General features: G+C 35.9%; 2 protein-coding genes across 2 annotated transcripts in view; both read left to right on the top strand.

Moving 5' to 3' along the window:
• The first annotated feature begins 410 nt into the window (after positions 1-410).
• On the top strand, positions 411-5,599 carry LOC107675767 (uncharacterized). Its single transcript, XM_016470202.1, has 2 exons — positions 411-838; positions 4,115-5,599. Exons 1-2 carry the CDS (start codon positions 574-576, stop codon positions 5,497-5,499), a joined length of 1,650 nt encoding a protein of 549 aa, XP_016325688.1. The 5' UTR covers positions 411-573; the 3' UTR covers positions 5,500-5,599.
• A 12,591-nt stretch (positions 5,600-18,190) lies between these two features.
• Positions 18,191-23,215, top strand: part of LOC107675791 (protein Shroom3) — a 63,106-nt gene continuing 58,081 nt past the window's right edge. Inside the window, exon 1 of the mRNA XM_016470251.1 lies at positions 18,191-18,563. Within this exon, the coding sequence (XP_016325737.1) occupies positions 18,417-18,563 (147 nt within the window). The 5' untranslated portion in view covers positions 18,191-18,416. The remainder of the gene's footprint in view (positions 18,564-23,215) is intronic.

The raw sequence follows: 23,215 nt of genomic DNA, 5'->3' as shown, positions 1-23,215 counted from the left end.
AAATAATAGAATTAAAACAAACAAAAACGTAAAAATGTAAAGAAAATACAAAAATATAAACAAAAAAGTAAGAATGTAAAGAAAGAATGCAAAACAAAAACAAATTTAAGATTTTAAACTTACATTTCTTAAAAAAAAAAAAAAGAAACAAAAATCAAATCCCCTTGTGGTTCAAGACTTTCATATAAAAATATGCAGAAAATAATTATTAATTTATATATAATGAAGATAATAATCATTTTTAAAAAAGTAAAAAAGACATGGGGAAAATTGTAGAAGAAGAAGAAGAAAGCTTGAAAAAGCCCCTTCCAAAAAAGTAAAAACAATGTGGCACAAAATAGAAGACATACAACTGTAAAAAAAAGGATAGAATGAACATGCACCATGAAAATATCATATAATAAAGAGAGAGACCATTGGCAGCGTGCTCACCTGATTGCGGGGCTTCTTTTCATCTTCTGCCGCATCAAAGCAGGGTCATTTCGCTCGCGGCGCTGAAAATGAAGTGATCACCCGCACCGCGCCACCTTCGCCGTTCCATCTACATTGACGCTTTTCACCCACAACACGACCATGAAGAACAGCAAACCGATTGCTCTGGACCGGCGCGATTTTCATTCCCTGCTGGATGTGATCGGCGGCTTCGGTGCCGTAGTCGCCGTGGGGATCATTGCCATGCTGTCGGTGTGTGCCGCGTTCTTCATTTACCGATCCTTTAGAGGTCAGCGCGGAAAGGGTGACGAGAATAACGGCAACGAAACGACGGTAGCATCGGGAGAAGAGAGCACGTCTCGGAGGAGGAAAAGAGAGAGGGATGATCGCCCTACCGAGTCAACAGGTAAAACCGGACAATTGTTGGAGCATAGGCTAAATGATTGTGCGAGACTTTTTTGCAGTACACATATAAAATGTCACTATTACTTGTCAGATGTCACTGTCTAGTCTAGACAGTGACATCTGACTAGTAATAGTGACATTAGACTCTAGAGAAAGCACACGCGTCAACGAAAGGTGTTTTGGTGCGTGGACCGCACTGTTTTGGTCAGTCAGAAAACTCGGCCAATCAGAAACGATTTCTGCATGTCAATCCCTTTGTGGTTTTTCAATAAAACTTTAATACTTAAAATTAAGTTTCGATTGCTGTATTAAATTTAGACCTGCTTATGTTACATCATATTCTATTTTTACAGCGTTACTCATTGTAACCAATCACACACGATTCTGCTGAGCTTAGAACAGAATGAATGCTCATTTAGAGTGTGTTCTTTCACATGATTCAATATAATAAAATGCATTTAGAATGCTCCCAAAATTCAAGATATGGGGGCAGAAAATGTATATATTTATATCATTTCATATAGTTTATCAATATCACAGAGTGCCATTTTTTTTAAATCACAAATGTGATATTGATTTTTATACACAGTTCAATAAACAAGAAGTTAATATTAAGAGACTTACGCTTTAGACACCATATTGCCTAGTTTTTGCTCTATTTCGCCAACAAAAATGGTTCCAAACAAAGCAGCACTGTTTTGCGTCTCGCTCCTGAATGAATCAACCATTTAAATGATTCGGTTTAATCACAATTATCGACTCACCTTGCATTAAACAGTGTGTATATGCATCTAAATGCCACTTTAGATGCAGCTTCTGTGTTTCCTCTGCATTGCATGAATTTTGTTGATAATGATTTTATTTGTTGGTAACAGCCCCAAATAACTTATTATTGTAATTGACTATATAAGGTTTTTTGGTGCGTGGACCGCACTGTTTTGGTCAGTCAGAAAACTCAGCCAATCAGAAACGATTTCTGCATGTCAATCACTTTGTGCATTTGCTGACAGACATTTAGAAGGCGGGTTTTGGAGATTGATTGTTTTTGATTTTGGTTATCGTCATGTTTGTAATCATTTTAGACTTAAATGTAGGTGACACTCAGCATGCAACATTTTTTTTTGACGTGGCAGGACATGATGTCACGCTTCAGTTTTTAATAAATAATTAATAACGCAAAAAAATCAGTGCCCTGAAGTTAATATTAAGAGACTTACGCTTTAGACACCATATTGCCTAGTTTTTGCTCTATTTCGCCAACAAAAATGGTTCCAAACAAAGCAGCACTGTTTTGCGTCTCGCTCCTGAATGAATCAACCATTTAAATGATTCGGTTTAATCACAATTATCGACTCACCTTGCATTAAACAGTGTGTATATGCATCTAAATGCCACTTTAGATGCAGCTTCTGTGTTTCCTCTGCATTGCATGAATTTTGTTGATAATGATTTTATTTGTTTGGTAAGAGGCCCAAATGTCTTATTTTGACGCCCTTCTAGAAAAAATGGCCATAAAGGGTAAAAATAATTTTAAACTTGTTGGAAAGATTAATTTCTGTCACTGCTGTGAACTGACCACAACACAGAGTCAGCAACACACTCAGCAAAATATCATCTGATTATCGATCATTATCGATAAAATCCCAGAAAATATAGCGATATCATGTTTTGTCAACATCGCACACCCCTAGGCCAGATATTTAATTCTTCTTTGCTTAGTGATTGTTTGGTACACCTAATTCACTGATCATCGTAAAATAATCTTTTATCTTAGAATTAGGTTTTCTCAATGATAACGAGGACAAGACAAAAAATATGCATCATATGTATATAGAGTTTTATTTTTTATTATTGTGAGGGGGGGCTGGTTAGGGGGACCCCCCCAAGAGCTTTGACACAATTCGAACACTGTCTAAAATGTTACAATAAAGCCACACTTAGGCACAAATAATAATAATAATAATAAAACATTAAAAATGTGCAAATATACACTACCATTCAAAAGTTTGGGGTCTGAAATGTTTTTGTTTGTTTTTTTAAGAAATTAATACTTTTATTTATTAATGATGCATAAAATTGTTACAGTGGCATTAAAGTCATTTATAATGTTACAAAATATTTCTATTTCAAACGGATGCTGATTATTAATGATAATAAGAATGTTTCTTGAGCAGCAAGTCAGCACATTATAATGATTTCTGAAGGATCATGTTACACTGAAGACTGGAGTAATGATGCTGAAAATTCAGCTTTGCATCACAGGAATAAACATTTTTAAATATATTACAATAGAAAACCGTTATTTTAAGCTGTAACAATTTTGCAATATTACTGTTTTTACATTTTTTACTACTGTGTGTCTTTGATCAAATAAATGCAGCCTTGGTTTAAAAAAGCTGAAAAAAAATGTTTTTTAAACATTTGATAGATCCCAAACTTACTACTCCACTTTCCTGCAACACTGAAAACCTGCAGCTTTGAGTTTTGTGTTTTTTTAATTCAGCTAAGAGGTCAGTCTGAACAGTGTTTTTTTTTTCTTGCATTCATTTGCACACTGAATTGTTATTAGTCTTTTCTTTCTTGCATCTCTTTAACCATCTAACTGTTTAACAAGTCTTTACACTGCAAAGGCAGCAAAGAAGCCTCGTCTTGTCTGAATGGTTGCTGGCTATTATATTCCACAATCATGTGCATGCAGTTTGAGGGTTGGTTGAGAGATTGACAGTGACTCTCGTGTTCAGCTGCCAAGAATACAAGATGAACCGAGTGTTGATACAGTGAGAAGTTGAAGGCAGCTCTGATGCAGCATTTCATTTCATAGAGCCAAAGGCTGAAACGTAGACACTATTATTTTGCTGCCCTGTAAGCACTGGTATTTCTTTCTAGAAATGCAAATCTAGTTAGTCAGTCAGTCCTGAAGTTTATTTTTTCTCATGCTTTTTGCTGATTGACTACTGATTATTTTTGGTTGATTTATTACATGCCTAGGTCCCTCAGTAAGTAACCTACTTCAACTGCAGGTCATTAACATTGACTATTTTTGGATTTAAAAACAGTGACTTGCACTTTTCCCATTAACCGTTTTTCTCCTTACAAATATTGTTTAACAACCATAAAACCAATGAACACATTAATGCACCAATAACATTTCGAGTCAAAATAAGGATGAAAAAGAGGTAAAGCGATAAAAAAGACTGTTCTTTGCTAAAAGAATTCCCATATAAATGTTTGATCACTTGAAGCACAAGTGACGTAATGCATTTTCGTTCTCCTTTAGGAGTATGTCAGGATGGAAAGCAGAAGAAGTGCAGTGAATCCACTAACCTCTCCTCCACTGACAGCATGCTCCTTCCTACGGAGGTACCAGAGAAAGACCTGAATGAAAGCACTCTCAAGGACTTGGAGGAGTTTACAGATGAGCTTCTAATGGACTGGGAACCTGAAATGGGAGAAAAAACGGATTCTGATCTGGATCAGTGTTTAGAAATGGATCCTGATGAAAACACGGAATGTGAGGAACATATTCAGCATGAGGATGATGATGGTGGTGGACGTGAGGTTTTGGCTGATGTGAGTGTAGGTTCGACGCAGTGGGACGTCCAACGCAATTCTGTCAAGAAGGAAATTGAAGAATATCTTGACAAGTCTGTGAGTGTAGAAACAGATGAACCGTCTGAAACTGAAAGCGCTCGGGAGATCATTTATCAGAGACATCAAGATCATGTCATTACTCAAAACAATTCTTCAGACCAAGCCCTATCCAATCCCAGTAAGATCCAATTAGAGGAAAACATCAAGACATCAACTGTGGAGGAAGTGGAGGACACGAGCAAGAAGTTTGAAGACCATCATGATTGGCGTTTTCCACGAACAAATAACTGTGATTGCTGTTGCTGTGATAAGAAGACGGATACGGTTGAGAAAATGAAAAGCCAGCCATGGTTTGACAGTGGAAGCTACGCCACAGACGCCATAAACCTGAGCCCGGCTGTGGAAACAATGGTCAACCACAGCAGCAGGTTTGACTTCCAGAACTACTTGGGTTTCCAAGCAGATAATACGTTCATTGGTGGGTCTTCAACACAGGTGAGCCTCTCACAAGAGAAGAAAACTGATGAAGAGGGTGCGACAATGGAGAAGAAATATGAAAAGAATGAGATCAGCATCATGGAAGCCATTATGGACAATAACGAGTGGCTAAACGTAGGAGCACCAGAGTTCAGAGATCTTCCTTGGCTTACACCAACTGCAACCGAAGAAAAACAGACGCAACGAGAAAAAGAAGGGCAAGTCAAGACCGGTTTAGGCAAAGATAATGAAGAACCGGCTAATAAAAGAGTAGCGACTGTTCCGCCTTTATCGCAAGCGCTTAACGTAACCTTCAGGATTCACTACATCACATACTCTCCAAGCCAGATAGTGGCTGTTACCGGGAGCCTGCAGGAATTGGGGGCCTGGGAGAGATTTGTTCCACTGCAGAAAGCCAAGGACGGGTTCTGGGCCAACACTATCAGCCTCCCTGTGGAGAGCCAGGTGGAGTGGAAGTTCGTCCTGGTGGAAGACGGAAGGATCTCTCGCTGGGAGGAGTGTGGAAACCGCTATCTCTTTTTAACAAGCCAAGATGAAGACATCTATCTTGATAAGTGCTGGGGATGTTGTTGAACTCAGAGGTGACTATCTTCTAGGGCTGCACGATTAATCAATATAAAATTGAAAATCATGATACGGCTGTGGTTTAAATAAATAAACATATATATAAAAGTTTGTTTGAAAATAAATAAAGACAGCCATAAATATTAGTATTGTAACTTTACAGTTGTAAAATAAAATAAAATCATTATTATTATATAATTTTTCTTAAAGATTACATTTTTTATTTTAGTGAAATATTACAATAGTAATATTTCTTATTTTGTTTTTTTTAGTAAATTTTAGATTTTTATTTAATAACAACAACAATTATTAAAGCAATAAGCCCCAAGAAGCCGTGGTTTACAGTTTACAATAGTAATATTTCTTATTTTGTTTTTTTTAGTAAATTTTAGATTTTTATTTAATAACAACAACAATTATTAAAGCAATAAGCCCCGTGAAGCCGTGGTTTACAGTGAATTTATAACAGCTAAGGGGCGTTGTTAGGCACGACGTGAAGCGGAGTGTAAAAAAAAAGTTTCACTGTAAACCACGGCTTCACGGGGCTTATTGCTTTTATAAAATGGTTATTTCATATACGTAGTAAGGTTTCACAAAATAAAACGGAGCAAATAAAGTGTAATGATATTAATAAAAACAGTATTCTTCCACCAAACAATGTAGTTCCTCAGAATCAGTTGTGGTTGCAACAAAGTGGTTGCCAAGCAACAGACAAACGTAAACAAAGGTGTATGTTTGTAGAGTAATTTACAACAGCTTCGAACATGGCTCAGCCAATCAGAATCAAGGACCGGAACTATCGGTTTTATAATATTACTTTTTAGCATTATTATTTTATAGCTATAGCGATATATAATCAATATTGTGCAGCACTAACAAGCACATCAAACCTCGATTTTTTTTTTTCACATTTTAAATTGTAATCCCCAAATCGTGCAGCCCTCTTCTTCCAACTCTATACAGCAATAGCAATCCATAGTGCATTATTGAAATCCAATATGTATGATTATATTGTAATATTATTCATTGTTACAGAATTATTCCATTAAAGCATGAGGCTGTGGAACTGTTACTATAGCAATAAGATTATAATATTACAAATATGCAATCTTTTTGTCAATAAATGGTATGTGTTGATTATATCCAATTGTACTGAAAGTGTCTGCCCATAAAACTGTAATCCTGTAACAGCAACGTACCAAAATTGAGAAAATCCACAAAAAAGTATTGTCTTTCATGTATAAGGGAAAATCCTAATGCTTCCAGAGATTGAAACATGTTTTTTTTAAAAGCTTATCAGAATGGTTTGTGTGTGAACAATTATTTTAATCGAAAATGTTGCAAGAATCACACTGATCTTTTCATGATCTCACTTATCTGGAAACATACTCTATGCAAATGTCCCACATATTTTGCATGCCTGATTACATTAGCAAGCTCAGTTCTCAGGGGAGACAGTTTCCATCAAATGTGATCAAATGCGACACTGAAAATACAACAGCATTTTAAATGGCTGTCTGACACATTTCAGTTTGAATTACTAGAAACTTTAGCGTTCATGTACTTGCATAGAGTATCTTTCAGGCCTGTGATATGATTGTCTGGTAGTGAATGCTGTGTGAACTGCTTGAGCAATGCAAAACACCCACCAGCCAAAAACACAGTTTTCTTTGTATGGCAGTTTGGCATCCTGCTCTTACTCTAATCTGTTAAACGCTGACATAAAATCAGCTTAATCGTCCCAAATCCCAGCCTGGACTGTCCGCATACAGCCTCTGCTTAACAGCTGCTGTTCCTTTAATTCTATTACATCATTTCTGCTGATGACATCACTGTAGCTTTGTTTGCATCACTGTCAACTGCATGTAGCAGACTCTAATTATTTACAGAGATTTAATGCTTTTTAGTTTAGATAGCAATGAATATACATATATATATATATATATATATATATATATATATATAAATACATTTTTTTTTTGACTAATAGGGATGGTTTACTAAACTTATTGCAGTATTCCACTGTATTGCTTAGATAGGTATAACATTTGAGTACTGAATAAGCCTTCCTGATCTCACACACACACACCTGTTTACTGTAGTTACAAACACAACATTTTACTGTTTGCTTTTCTAGTACAACCCTCTTTCTTTAGCTCAAGTATGCAAACCTCTTTGCACATGCACTGTAATATGTATTATATCTTAAATATTTTATAACAATTATATAATCCAAACTATTAAATTACACAAACGGAATTACGGGAATCATTTCATTTTATTTAAAAAAAAAATGTTCAAACAATAGTTTTTTCAAAGCCCCATTATGTGAAAAAATTGGGTGGCTTGAAGACAAAATTGATCTGGGTAATACATCTATCTTGATATCATAGTGAGAGAAAAAAAAATCTCATTGCAACAATGAAAGTCACTGTAAAACTAAAATTAAAAAATAAAAACAAACAAACGAACAAAAATTTACTGAAGTTGTAAACAAGACAAAGATAATTGAAGTATATTTTACAAGAAAACACTATTTCAGTTTTTCTACTTTAAAATGTTACTTGCCATTACTTTGTCATTAATGGTTAAATTTACTAGCAATTTGAGTGAAAATAGTTTCTACACTCATTTTTTTTAATGGAAAGGATGAACAGCATTTTTGCAAAAGGGACTAGCTTAAAGTCTCACTTGTACACTTCAAATTTTTTGAAGTTTCAAATAAAACAAAGATTATTGTAGTACATTTTACAAGTATATACCATTTTAGCTTTTTTCTACTTTGGAATTTCAGGTTTAATTCAGTGTGTTCCTTGCTGCTTCTTTGTAATAGTAAAATTTACTAGCTAATTACGAGTAAAAACTTTGCAAATGCGAGTATATATATATATATATATATATATATATATATATATAAATACATTTTTTATTGTTTCACAACGATTGCCTTAAACCCTTTGCTGCTTACACTTTTGACTAAACATGTTTATTTGTCTTTTGGCTTTAACTGTTTTTGTTTTTCTGTGATATTCAGGTGTAATACTGTTTCTGACCTTTAAACGTATGTTTAACTGTCAATCAGTAAATGTCACTCAGCAAATGACATAATTCAATAAAATAAATTATTATATTGACAATGAGTCATTGTCCTGTGCAAATGTGCCCCACTGTAAGCAAAAACTATTGACACAATTTATCTTTCTTTTCGATAAGATCGTATTTATCTTTCCAGCGCAGGTCGAAGAGATGCATACAGAAGCTCTCTTTGACTGAGAACACAAATGTCAATATTTCACTTTCTTGGCCAAGTCTGAAAATACAATTTGGCTTGAATTGAATGGTTTTTGGTGTCCTTGACGTACCGACAATATGATAAACTACCGTAATCAGAAACCCGACTCTGCTGTCATAATGAAAATCAAAGGGAAATGAATCAGGCCCTCTTCACTGACGGCCTTATATTGCGGTGCTTATTTAAGCTGCATTCCACTGCAGCACTATTCGCTGTTTTACTCCCCAAACAGACAGTGACTTTGGCCTCTGACGGGATCATGAAACATTTATGGCTTCAAAGGAAGGTTGAGACCTGTGAAGAAACATTCTATATGTAATGCAAGATTTATGACATAATTGCATTCCTTGTATTCTTTTTTCACAAAGAATTTCTGTGTTCAGTATGTGTGACATATAAACAGATCTAGAGCATGTATGGCGTCACGAGTTGCCAGAGCTCCACAGGCCTGTAAATGATTCATTTTACCACAACAAGAGGAGTAATTTAAGGTCAGAATACTAGCAAACTCAAACAAAAGAGAGAGATAAAGAGCCTAAAAATGAAAACCAAGTTAGTTTAGACAAATATATGCCAGTCAAAGCAAATGAAATGCAGTATGGAACTCGTAAATGTCTAAACTGTTCAATTTGGGGGCGGTAAGATTTTTAATGTTTTTTAAAGAAGTCTCTTCTGTTTAGTCTCTACTTTTATTTGACCAAAAATGCAGTAAAAAAATTGAATATTATGAAATATTACAAATCAAAATAACTGTTTTCTTTTTGAATTTGAATTTATTGTAAAAATGTAATTGATTCCTGTGATCAAAGCTGAATTTTCAGCATATACTCCAGTCCTCATGATCCTTCAGAAATCATTCTGATTTGCTGCTCAAGAAACATTTCTAATTATTATTATTATTATGTTCTGATTATTATTATGTTGAAAACGCTTGTGCTGCTTCATATTTTTGTGGAAATGTGATACATTTTTCTCGGGATTCTTTGATGAACAGAAAGCTCAAAAGAACTCGTAAACATCTAAACTGTCATGCAACACTGATTCATCTAAACAGAGTCTTGATGAAGGCTGCAGACAGAGATAGAAAGGGGGTCATCTCTGAATATCCCAGCCCTCCTCAGAGAGAACGGACATCTGATTTTAGTCTAAAACCAGTTTAGCTTTCAGTGGCCTAATTTATTCCTGCATAAGAAAATGTTTAAAACAGCTTAAAGTGGCCATATGGCAGCAGCCAAGTTTGTTTTCACTGCTCAGGCTGGTCTGTTTCATTGGTTTTAATGGCTAAGAGACCATCTAGCCAACCAGAGAAGATCTGCAAATTTACTTTGGGCTAGTTTAAGCAGGAATAACCATGCATGAACTGATCAAATTGAATACCTTGAATGCAATGTAAGTCGCTTCAAATGAAAGCATCTGCCAAATGCATGAACGTAAATGCACGAACTAGCAAGAGCTATGATGCAAATTGTTAATTTCACAGCACAGAATCCAAAGCTAACTGTTAACATTAATTTACATATCTATAACTTTCAGGAAATACCATATGAATACAATATTCTGTAGAAAATCATGTTTAGTCCACGCTGACCTTTACAAAAACTGTGATACCATGGCACTAATTGCCATATTTATACCATGGTGCTTAAAAGGCACTTTAAGAAATTACCATTATGGAAGCATCCTAAGAAACATTTTTTTATGTTAAATTTTATGCTAATGCCATGGTAAAAAGAAATAGTGGATGTAGTATCAAGATGTGTACTAGCGCCCCCTACAGTATAACAATGAAAACACAGATTCTAGGGCCACAAGTATAGCTCAAATATATTTAGACTGTTTCTAAGTATAAGTCAAGTATACTTAAATGTCATTTTAAATATATTTCTGAGAAGTACATAGAGCCCATTTCTGAGAAGTACATAAAAAGTAGACTAAAAGTATACTTTCCTATTTTTAGTTTAAAAGAAGTATACTAATAGCACACTTGAATAAACTTCTTTTTCGTAAGGGTGTTCATGGGAGGAGTTTGAATTAGTTTGCATTATTCTGTTTCTGATCCACAGGCACTTCAGATACTCCAGATTGTGTTTATTTTAAGTGTGTGTGTGTTAAGCAGAAAAAGAGTTCAATGCTATTGCTTTTAATAGATTTCTCATTTACACCCTTCAGGCTTCACTTTATTCTGTGAGTTTCTATGACCAACAAAATTTACAACCAACTGACACCACAGAAGGACACTGACATACAGCCAAATGGGATTTTATGTATCATATGACAAAGTATGACAGTTTAGATCTATGCAAAGGTTGCAGGGTTTGTATTGCAGTGTTTGACCTCTGACCTCTCTATCCATCTCTCATGTAGATGTCTTACCAATACTTCTGCTCAACAGGGCTGTGTTTATTTGATCAAAAATACAGTATAATCAGTAATACTGTGAAAAATTATTATAATTTAAAATAACTATTAACTATTTGAATATATTTTAAAATGTAATTTATCCCTGTGATGCAAAGTTGAATTTTCAGCATCATTACTCCAGGCTTCAGTGTCACATGATCCTTCAGAAATCATTCTAATATGCCGATTTGCTGCTCAAGAAACATTTCTTGTTATTATCAATGTTGAAAATAGTTTTTGCCGCTTCATATTTTTGTGAAAGCTGGTGCATTATTTTCAGGATCCTTTGATTTGTTTATAATGGAAATCTTTTGTAACATTATAAAAATATTTTTGTCACTTTTGATCAATTTAATACATCCTTTCAGAATCATACAGACTCCATACTTTTGAATGGTAGTGTATGACATAGTGCTATCATATCAAAGTACTGGAGGCATATTAGGAGTTAACTAAATCTCCTTGTATCCCAAAGGTCTTCATTTCTAACCCTGCTAAAGGATGATTCATGAACTGAAATGTTGCTCAGTTACCCCATCACCAGTGTGTCCTTGAGCTCCAAGGAAACTGTCCCTGCAGTAAGTGCACTGGGTGTCAACGCAATGCTAAAATTGCTTAAAGGAACAGTTCACACCAAAAAGAAACTTCTATCATTATTTAGTGACCCTCATATTGTTCTAAACCTGTATAAATATATTTCATAGTGCAAAATGAATCACTTCTTCTCCATTCTAGCTATCATTTGTGTCAATGCACATATCAAGACATCCATAGCTACATCACCCTCATGCTCATCCCCAATTATGAACACACACAAACTCTAAAATTGATGTGCCTCCATATAGACACTCAAAACACCCCAGCATTGCAGGCTTTAATGGAAATTCGCTGCACTTGAGACTATTAATAAAACATATCTCTCTCATACTGCTATAGCCACATGACTGCTGTTGCCCTTCAACAGACCACGCTATAAAAGGATAGTGTGTATGAAAGGCCAGAAAACAGAAATAGACTCCCAGGATAACAGTGCAAACCCACGGCGCTGACGACCTTTAGTGGGTTATAGTGTCACACCTGCTTTAACCTGATTATTACACCGCAAAACCTCTGTATTTAGCTTTCATCCTGTTATTCCAGCACGTTTTCAGCCTTTACGGTGCAGAACTTCAAAGCAAAATTAAGTTTTCATAGCTTATTTAAATACTGATGCACTAGAAGCTGATGGTATTCTGAAGCAATTTCAGGACGAAAAGGAAGTGCAGCGATTTCATCATTTCAATTTATAAAAGTTCATTGAGTTCGAATGGATCAGGGATTTTGTTGAGTAAAGACTCATTGAACTGTCTGAGCACACTGTCATCACGTGTCTTAACCAAGAGGTCGGCTGATATGGGTTTATCATTGAGTGTGTTTACAACAACTAAAAAATTCAGCTCATTCAATAAACACGAAAACAACTTTTAGATGTGGACTGATCTTGTTTTTCTCGTTTTGATGTCAATACATAAAAAGTCATGCTCATAATGCATGCACATCAATGTTTACATGCAGTGAAATTAGGGTAAAGGCCACAAATCCATGTGCTGATCTTTTTTTTTTTTTTTTCAGTTTTTATACTTCTGGTCAAACATTTGGGATAATTATTATTTGTTTTTATGTTTTTTTTATGTCTCTTATGCTCATCAAGGCTGCATTTACTTGATCAAAAATACAGTAAAAACGGTAATATTGTGAAATAAACATTTTCAATAAATGTTTTTAATTTGAATATATTTTAAAATGTTTTTTTTTTTTCAATGTTGAAAACAGTTGTGCTGCTTAATATTTTTTGGAAATCATGCTACATTTTTTTTCAAGATTCTTTGATAAATAGAAAGTTCAAAAGAACAGCATTTCTTTGAAATAGAAATCTTACTGTCACTTTTGATCAATTTGATGCACCCTTGATGAATAAAAGCAGGCTACTTTAAAAAAAAAATCCTACTTACCCCAAACTTTTGAATGGTAGTTTATCACAGTTTCATCAAAAACATGAAGCACAGCTGTTTTCATTACTGATAATAATAATAAAAATCTTTCTTAAACATCAAATCAGCATATTAGAATGAAGGATCATGTGACACTGAAGATTAATGATGCTGAAAATTCAGCTTTGATCACAGGAATCAATTACATTTTAAAATATATTCAAATAGAAAATAGTTATTTTAAATTGTAATAATATTTCACAACATTACAGTTCTTACTGTATCTTTGGTTGGATAAATACAGCCTTATCCACTTATTTCAACTCTATGTTGTGTGTATTATGACTCACATGTACACATGAGATATGTTTATTACGGCTAAGTGTGTGTGTGTATTTGTTTGTTATACTGTTTATTGTGGCAATGCAATGTGATACTGTCCCTAAGAAGCTTTGAACACCAATGCTATTTTATTGGCAAACTCTCAGCCCCTCTCGGCATGCAAACGCGGCGCGCATGTGTTTGTGTGTGCGTTACATAAATACAGGAAAACAAGCTGTCTGCTGTAGCGCCACTGTTTATTATCTGCACTCATAAACATTTTAATCAAATTAAACATCAAATCCGAATTTAATTATGCAATTTAAACATTTAGAAAACGTGTTTATATTAAAATTAGACACTGTAAAGAGACCACCCACACATTTGTAGGTCAGTCCAGATTTGAAAATTAAAGCCTGTGCGTATAAGAGTTTGTAAAAACGTTTTTGAAACTATGGTGGGCTTTCTCATGTCGGATGCTTCATTGTGCAATTATTAAATCTCTTCAAAGCTCAAAACTGGAATAAATGAGCGTTCTACATGTGTGTTTAGCGCCCTCTGACGGCCTCAGTCTGTACTAACTGTTGTTTGTGGCAACTCAAACCTCCCTGTCATCCAAATGAGAGCGAGGTCTTCATGTACAGTCTGGGAGAATGTTTGTGTTTCAGCTTTTAGAGAACACTTTTGGGCTCTTATTTGAATACTTTGAATATTCTTTTTAAAGGAATAGTTACACCAAAGATGAAAATGTACTCACCCTCAAGCCATTCAAAATGATGATGAGTTTCTTCATTGGAACAGATTTGGAGGAATATAGCATTCCATCACTTGCTCCCCAATGTTCCTCTGGAGTGAATGGGTGCCGTCAGAATGAGAGTCTAAACAGCTGATAAAAACATCACAATAATCCTCAAGTAATCCACACCACTCCAGTCCATCAAGTAATGTCTTGTGAAGTGAAAAGCTGCGTGTTTGTAAGAAACAAATCAATCATTAAGGTGTTTTAAATTTAAACTGTCACTTCTAGCCAAAATATGAGTCCATAATCCATAATAATGCTTCATCCATAAAAAATAAACATAAAAAAATCAATCCCCTGTTGTCGTCTCACATCAAAATCCACACACATATTTGTTTAGAAATGTTTTGGATGGTTTGGGTCTGTAAATGGTGTTTGATCTATGCATATTTCTCTCCCGATTCAGATGAAATTACCTTTTCACTGGAGAAAGCAATATAGAAGATTTGTATTTCAGCTGGAAACAACGGTTTGACGTTAAAAACATCTTGATGGATTTGTTTCTTACAAACACGCAGTTTATCACTTCACAAGACATTAATTGATGGACTAGAGTTGTGTGGATTATTGTGATGTTTTCATCAGCTGTTTGGACTCTCATTCTGACGGCACCCATTCACTGCAGAGGATCCTCTGGTGAGCAAGTGATGGAATGCTAAATTTCCTCAAAATCTGTTCTGATGAAGAAGTAAACCATCTACATTTTGGGTGGCTTGAGGGTGAGTATATTTTTCCCATAATTATTATCAATTATGGGAAAATCTAACACTCCTTTATGCTATTAGGCTGTCAAAACACTCTCACTACTCCTGAACATCTATATAACAAATGAAAAAATCCAGATGTAGTCATAGAGAAGATGATTCCTTAAGATGATGGTCCCTAAATGGGTCAACCACTTGCATGTATTACAGAATGGTTTTCATATTATGACTAGACCACTAAAAACACTTTAAGGTTTTATATGAGTTACATACCGCAAAAATCTATTAGCATTTCATCCATATATGCCAAAGTGGTATGTGTGCCAGCGCTGAAGAACATCATGTACAAAGGGGTTCTGCAAGTTGTTTTGTTCTGTTGTTTGTTGGTTTCTGTAAGTTAGACATCAGGAAATGACCTCATAGGTATGATGCCATTGGTAAACATGTTCAGATGTGTCTTGAGGCTGCCTCAGTAGCCACACCTGTTACACTATGCCGCAGGTGTGCTATTATTGTAATGATGAAAGGTACCTTTGGAGCTTTCAATGACCATGAAAGAGGTACAGGAAAATGTTTTACTGAGAAACCAACACAGAGACAGGTTCTTTCTAACTTCAAAATTAGTTTTTATAAAGCAAAAAAAATGATTTTTTTTTCCACAATGAGTTGTGCTGATCAACTAAACATGTTCAGATGTGTCTTGAGGCTGCCTCAGTAGCCACACCTGTTACACTATGCCGCAGGTGTGCTATTATTGTAATGATGAAAGGTACCTTTGGAGCTTTCAATGACCATGAAAGAGGTACAGGAAAATGTTTTACTGAGAAACCAACACAGAGACAGGTTCTTTCTAACTTCAAAATTAGTTTTTATAAAGCAAAAAAAAAGATTTTTTTTTTTCCACAATGAGTTGTGCTGATCAACTACCTCTCTCTGAGCTGGTCTTGCATTTACAGAAAGTATCATATTTTTAAAATTTTTACTTGAGGATCATGCTGCCAATAAAGGGAGTCAGACCCTGCAGCACGTCAAAAACAAAACTGAACATGCTTTTCTATGATGAATACCTGGAGTAATCAAATGTCAGTAATACTGTAAGGAGGACAAAATAAAGTATGGGTAAAACTTGCCCCGCAGGAGTGTTATTTCATTTACAACAGAGGTCAGGTCTTGCAGCTGCTGCTGGTAGAGACAAGTAAAAACAGGTTAAGATGATGACTAACAGGTCAGGGTTGGCCAGAATTAATATAAATGACATATTTACCATGGTTCTCCAGCTGTTTCTACTTTACAATGTCGACATTAATTTGAATACAATTTTCAGTATATTAATTTGAAAATCTAAATCCATTTTAATAAAGACAAAGTAAATAAAACGTGCATATCTTCAACTTTTAAACCACATTTTTACATTTCCAGATGCTTTTGCTTTAACACCCCAGAATGTTGGGCAAAAGTTAGACATCTGTTTTATATTTGAAGCATACTGATTCACTGTGTATCATCAGTCAACTTTAAACAGCACAAAAGCACGGGCACATATCTTCACTGTCATAGGTTTAGACACTTTGCATGGTGCAAAATTTTATTTATTTACATTTTAAATGTGCAGCAAATGATTTCAGACATTTTGCTAAAGTCTGTAAAAAAACAAAACTGTTATCTATTCTAAAAACCCATTGGATTCAATTTTTTTGACAAAATCCAATGGGTTTTTAGAATAGCAGTTTGATTTATGAATACAAATATAACAAATTACACACAGTCATATTTGAGGTACAATTGTGCAGAGTTTAGGTTATAGAACAAAACATGAAAATCTATTTGACTAATGTTAAGCACAGGCCTTATTTTAAGAACGAACGGAAATCTGAAATTCTAAAAAGGTATTGAAAATGACTATTTGGCCTACAAAATGACGCCACGATTAAACAACTCCAATCCGTGCAACCACACCCACTTTCCTTATAACTCCGCCCACAAAAGCATTGTCAGAAAACGTCTCAGGTTACTTATGTAACCATGGTTCCCTGAGTAGGGAACGAGACACTGCGTCCTCTAGGGGTCGCTATGGACAAACCTAGAGGAGGCAGTTCGAAGTTCCCATGAAAGGGAACGTCTCAGGTTACTTATGTAACCATGGTTCCCTGAGTAGGGAACGAGACACTGCGTCCTCTAGGGGTCGCTATGGACAAGCCTAGAGGAGGCAGTTCGAAGTTCCCATGAAAGGGAAACTCATGTCAGCAAACCTGAACGCGCAAAATGATTGACAGGTAGAGGGCGTTCCTGTTTGGGTAAAAAAGGGCGGCCTGCTGCTCAGACTCAGTGTGACTCCAGTTTGCAGTTCACATAATTGTCAAAGAAACAGAGATATTTATTACAGTAATAACACGGGCGATATATGATTGGTATTCAAATCGCTTACAGAACATTTAAGGCCAGTTCTGGGACGGTAGAAATGTTTAACCTAAATAACCGAGATTATCTGAAGCGAGAAAACTTGATATCCACTCCCTTGAGCAGTTAAACTGCGGGTAAGGACTCCAGTCAAATCTATTCATCCAAATCTTTTGAGTAAAATTATGAAATCTTTGAGAGAAAGGAAAGCAGAATGCGTGCAAAATACTTCGAAATATGAATCGGATGACTTGACCAGACTTGTTATAAGAGTCTGTTTGTATGTTTTCCCTGCATTATGTGGGAGGACAAGGTGGTGATTTGACTAACGTTACATTATGTCAGGCAGTTTCGGTCATTGGCACTATAGTACGTGATTTCGGGAGCTGTTGTATTATTTCAATGTGGTGGAGCGGTTTGCACAGTTCGCGCATGCGTGTCACCACCATTCCGATGAACTGTGGAGGTAGGTGGGTGTGGGGGGGTCGAGCACAGACTCCCTCATCCATGGCTGCTGACAGTTTCAACGCATCAACAAAAAAAAAAACTTAAAGACTATGTATTTTAAAAGCTGAAACGCGGGTTCGCACCGATTCGATGATTTCGGAAGCTCGCGCAGGAACTTTCTTCCTGACAGGAATCTGAGCGCGCGGCTTTCTGCGGACGCAGTGAAATGAATCAAATTCTATTGTGATGTAAAAATGAAGTCAGAAGCGAGCAAGGGCTGACAAACGGAGTTTAAAAGTGAGACCACTGCCCGGAACGTGATAGGCTACACGAAATCAGATTTGACTGCTTATTTGCAAATTTTTTGAAAGGCTGGAAAAGTTGTGGTGTCGTTCCTTGAATCTGACTGGCAGGTAAGGGATGTAAGGTAGGTGCTAGAAACAAGAATCGGGATTGTTAAATTATCCCCAATGAAGTAATTCGAGGAAATTACCCATCAAGTTTTGACTGAGAAGAAACATCCTTGGACGGAGTTTATTGGTTGACTGAGTTACTAAGGGGCGACCTCGTCCATTCTTTCCCCCAACATTCCAGCGATGGATAATAGTTTTCCAGGCAGCAACAGTGCCGTGATCCAAAAGGGAAAGTTCGTGTTCGTCCAGGCTCAGTTGCAGGGTGGAGCGCCCTGGGGTTTCACGCTCAAAGGTGGGCTTGAACACGACGAGCCATTAATCATATCGAAGGTAAAGTATCACCTTACTCACCTGTCTTTCGGATGATGAATGTCTGTGTGTCTGTCACCTGAATATAACAGCTTCAGCCCTCAAAGGGTCAGAATGTGTCAGTCAGCATGTTATACGCCAGAGAGAAACATTCATGCGGGATTAATGAGGGATTCATGCTTTGTGGCTGCCTGGAAGTGAAATGGAAATTGTGAATGTAAAGATGCCAGAGAGCGTATGATACAAGGATTTGAACACTCAAGTCACACTTAACATGTTTGAATGTCATTGCATATTAGATAACAAGATGTCAAACCAAGTGGCAACATATCACAAGCACACGTTTTAAACTCTGTTACACTGTTTAAAATAAAGACAAACAGTATTTTGGCACTTTTTGATAGTTAAATGTTAGTGGGACATGTCTATAGATGTGGTTAATGTGATGGCAGCACCTGTGGTTATGGCTATTTTGGCTTGGACACCTGTGTGATCTTATTGGTCACTGTGATGTTGCTGGATTAACATCAACAACAGTTTTATCAAACGATCACAGTCCTAAACTTAACCCTAACCATTTACTACCACTAAACTAGAGGGAAATGATATGTTGAGGTGTACAAGCCTCTGAAACTAGACCTTACAGAACTCTGGCCCTTTCCCAATCATTCTGATTGATTGATGTTGATCCACAATGATGTTCTAATTGGCAAAATCAGGGTTGCCGAACTTCTTACATCCACTAAAATTATTTTAGTGTCAGTTAGATTAAAAGTCATTGCAAAAATGGCTCTGAAATGTGACTTTAGTTAGTTCTGAGAAAATATAGACTGTTTGCAGATGCCACTTGGTGTGGTATTACTAATGCAGTGACATTCAGATAAGTATCCAAATAAGTTTTGGTGCCACTGTGTTTTTTTTACGCTAGTCATATTACATCATAAAGTAATAAAATATGATATATTAAAATAATGCATTTGTTGATCATCAATCTCATCAATGCATCATCTCATGTTATGGTTATGGATTTTACTTATGAAGGTCACTTAAGGTGCAGTGCAGACTGCAGACCGTAGGGTCCGTATGTCACATACTTCTTAATGAGAGGGAGCATCCTTCAGGCATCTAGACGGTAATTGCTGAGTACAGGGTCAGATTCTTGGTGTGACATCCAGACCAGCGTGAGTAACAGATTTCGACCTGCTACATTCATAAAACAGTTTTTCACATGCTCCTGTTCAATTCTCCCACATGGCTGGAGTCTGAGCATAAAAATAATAGGCAATGGAATTCTAGAATGGTATATTTGGGGAAAAAATTGTTTTCTGTATCAATATAAGTTTAATGTAGGCTTTTATATTTTTAATTTTAAATTAAAATGTTTTTCTACCCATGTAGAAGTTGATGGTGGTCAATGCACCAATGTTGTTACAGTTCTTAGGTTGTTTTTAAGGTTGCTAGGCTTTTCTGGGTGGTTGCTAGGTTCTAAGTAAAGTTGTGGTTTTATTTAATTTTATTCAGCAGTTGTCACTGGCAAAATCCAGTCATTTCAATTGGAAACCACACTCGCAAATTATGTGTGAGGGCAAAAGATTTCCCCACACAAATTTCGCAACAGGTTCAAATTGGTCATGCGGATTTGCCACATTGACAAATAGAAATCTGCTTAGTTTGAAAGTGATTTCTATGTGGGCTGACCTTCTTACATCGCTACACTATTGACAATAGACAATGGGCATTTTTTTTTGACAACGTTTTGTCAAAGGTTTGTTAATGTGACCTAGAAGTCTCTATGATATTCTCATTCCTAGATGGCTTGAGTCCCTCTTTAAATGTGAGTTTATGAGATTGTTTTCACCCGTTACATTGTCTGATAGGCAAAAATGATAAAGATTAGAAGTATTATTCAAGTTTGTATCAAAAGCAGAGTGGTTTTAATATACTTTTAAGTGGTTTTAAGTCACTAACCCTCCCTAAGTATTAGAAGTAGTTATAGTGGATCATTAGGTCATTTTGATGGGGATGGTAATGGAATTAATCAGAGATTCCCGACCCATGTATTTTTTTCCTTGGAAACAGGAAACATAACTAATTTCCTTCCCAGCAAGGAAGTAAACCAACAGAAGCAATAGGCTTATCTAGTCACATTAGTTTAACTTATTACAAATAAGCAACTGCAATGAAGCTTGTAATAAAGTTTGCAAGTTTCTAATGAAAAGAGGCATTCTAATGAAAATCTGGTGTCTTTTTTATAGTGCTTGGTGAGGAATTGTGAACTTCTGTCATTTTGATCAGAATGGATTCATCAATTCAGGTCTGAATTGTGAGTCCTGACTGCAAACTGGTGGTTAATCTTTGATCTTGTGATCAGAATGAGCTCTTTTGCACTGTAGTGGATCAGTATTGATCAGTCATGTTGGCTAATCAGTGCACTGCAGTCAGGGAGACACATGGGAATGAAATGAAAACATCCCAGAGAGTGAAACGCCTAGATTAGGCCTCACAGGAGAATTCCTACTTTATTATATGACATGTATATATTCTGTCTAGTTCACCCAGAGGAGGGAGGGCTTTATCTTTGATGAATAATGGAGACTAATTGTTGGCATCACAGGGGTTAAATGCTTTTCCCTTGAGATTGATAAGAGTTTTATCACTTCTGCAGTGGCTGTGTTTGGGTGTGTGTGTTTGTGTGTTTGTGTTTGTGTGTGTGTGTGTGTGTGTGTGTGTGTGTGTGTGTGTGTGTGTGTGTGTGTGTGTGTTTGTGTGTTTGTGTGTCTGTTTGTGTGTCTGTGTGTGTGTGTGTGTGTGTGTGTGAGAGAGTTTTAGCTGTACAAGAGATTACTAACCCTTGAATCACGCCAGTCCAAATGCATGTAGCAGGATGTTTGTGGTACGTGACCAATGATCAATGGGGGAGAACTACACTTGTTTTCTGGGAAGGAAAGAAAGAATATAATTAGACTTGACATGAACTTTAGCAGGTGCTTACAATCATGAAATTGAACAAAAATTCCAGAGCTCATTTTGTGACTAATCCTGGAAGATCTCATGTAGGAATATTAATTTCCCCAGACTCAACTTTCCTGGGGTTTTAATCATGTAATTTCTACAGTCATGATCTTTGGTGTGGTTTGCATGCACTCAGTAATGGTTTGTTTTAGCAAAAACCCAACATTTAGGTTCTATAGTGTTCTTGAGTTGCTATGTGGTTCTTGGGAGATTGATATTATATGTTCTTCAATTCAGTGTTTTGGATTCTAGATTTTTTGAGCATTGGTACATGAAACTAGAGAATTATTGAATAAAAGTCTTTGTGGAGATTTAAAGTTCCACCAAAACAGTGCAAAACCACTTTTTAGGAGTATTTATTGGTTAAGTGAACACAGACATTTTAGATTTACAACTTGATATAAAAAGTTAATTTGATTAAAATGCATGACTGTATTTGTTTTGGAGATGTTTTTTTAAACGGTGAGTAGTTTCCTGGGATTTTAATTACATTTATCTAATTTCTACAGTCGTTAGCTTTAGTGTGGTTTGCACTCAATAATGGTTCTTCTTAGAAAAACCCAACATTTAGGCTCTATGTTGTTCTTGAGTTGCTATATGCTTCTTTGGAAATTGACATAAGTTCTTCAGATCAGTGTTTTTAGGTTCTTTGAAGCATCAGTACATAGATAAAACTAGATAATTAGTGAATAAAAGTCTTTGTGGAGCCTGCATTTTATTGGTAAAGTGAACATTGTTCCAAATTTTAGATTTACAACTTGATATGAAAGGTTAGTTTGATTAAAATGCATGGCTCTATTTGTTTGGAGGTGTTTTTTTCTTAAACAGGGAGTAATTCTTGGATGGAAACAGGCAAAAGCAGAGGAGATCCCCGTCCTGCCTTATTTGGTGCTCTGGATTTCTGGTCTTGAGTTATGTCCTCTGCTGCTTGACTCCAATCTCTTTCTCTAGCCTCTCAGAAAAACATCACAAAATATCCAGATAGATTATGGATTCGCTGCTGCCATGACAGTGGGATCCCATAGCCCATACTTTCTTGCGTTTATACAGTATAGGGCTGCACGATTAATCGCATGCGATATTTAACGTGCGCGTTAAATATCGCATGCGATTAATCGTGCAGCCCTAAACAGTACCTGTTATGTTAAACTGCATAAACAGGAATTGATTACAATGATATGTTCTGCTTGGTAACAGATGTTTCCAAAGCATGAGGATCTGTACACTCTACACCCAATCTGACCCTAAAAGTGTAATTTGGGATTGCATACCATAGCAAATTCAGTCTATCCTGGAATCAAAGATCCAGACTGAATAAATCCTTTGGCTGCATCCCAGTTTACATTGTATTCATCCTAAATAGCATGCAAGATTAGGGTGAAGTCCCAAATCATAGTACAGTGAACGCAAAATGTCAAAAGTACTGTATACTGTTTCTGTTGTATTTTTGAAGTATGCATTTGTGTGAGTATTTTGTGATAGACTGAAATAGTGCCCGAGATTAGTCCACTTTGAGATTATCAAAATGTTTAATTAAATAAAATTGAATTAAAAGTGAAGTAATAATGAATTGTATCTTGATGCAAATGAAAAAGGTACAATCTATCTAACACTATATATATATATATATATATATATATATATATATATATATATATATA

The sequence above is a fragment of the Sinocyclocheilus anshuiensis genome, unplaced genomic scaffold (genome assembly GCF_001515605.1).
Source record: "Sinocyclocheilus anshuiensis isolate Anshui unplaced genomic scaffold, SAMN03320099.WGS_v1.1 scaffold708, whole genome shotgun sequence".
In the NCBI taxonomy this organism is placed as follows: domain Eukaryota; kingdom Metazoa; phylum Chordata; class Actinopteri; order Cypriniformes; family Cyprinidae; genus Sinocyclocheilus; species Sinocyclocheilus anshuiensis.
Note: the sequence above shows the minus strand (reverse complement) of the source record. Positions and strands in the feature narration are given on the sequence as shown.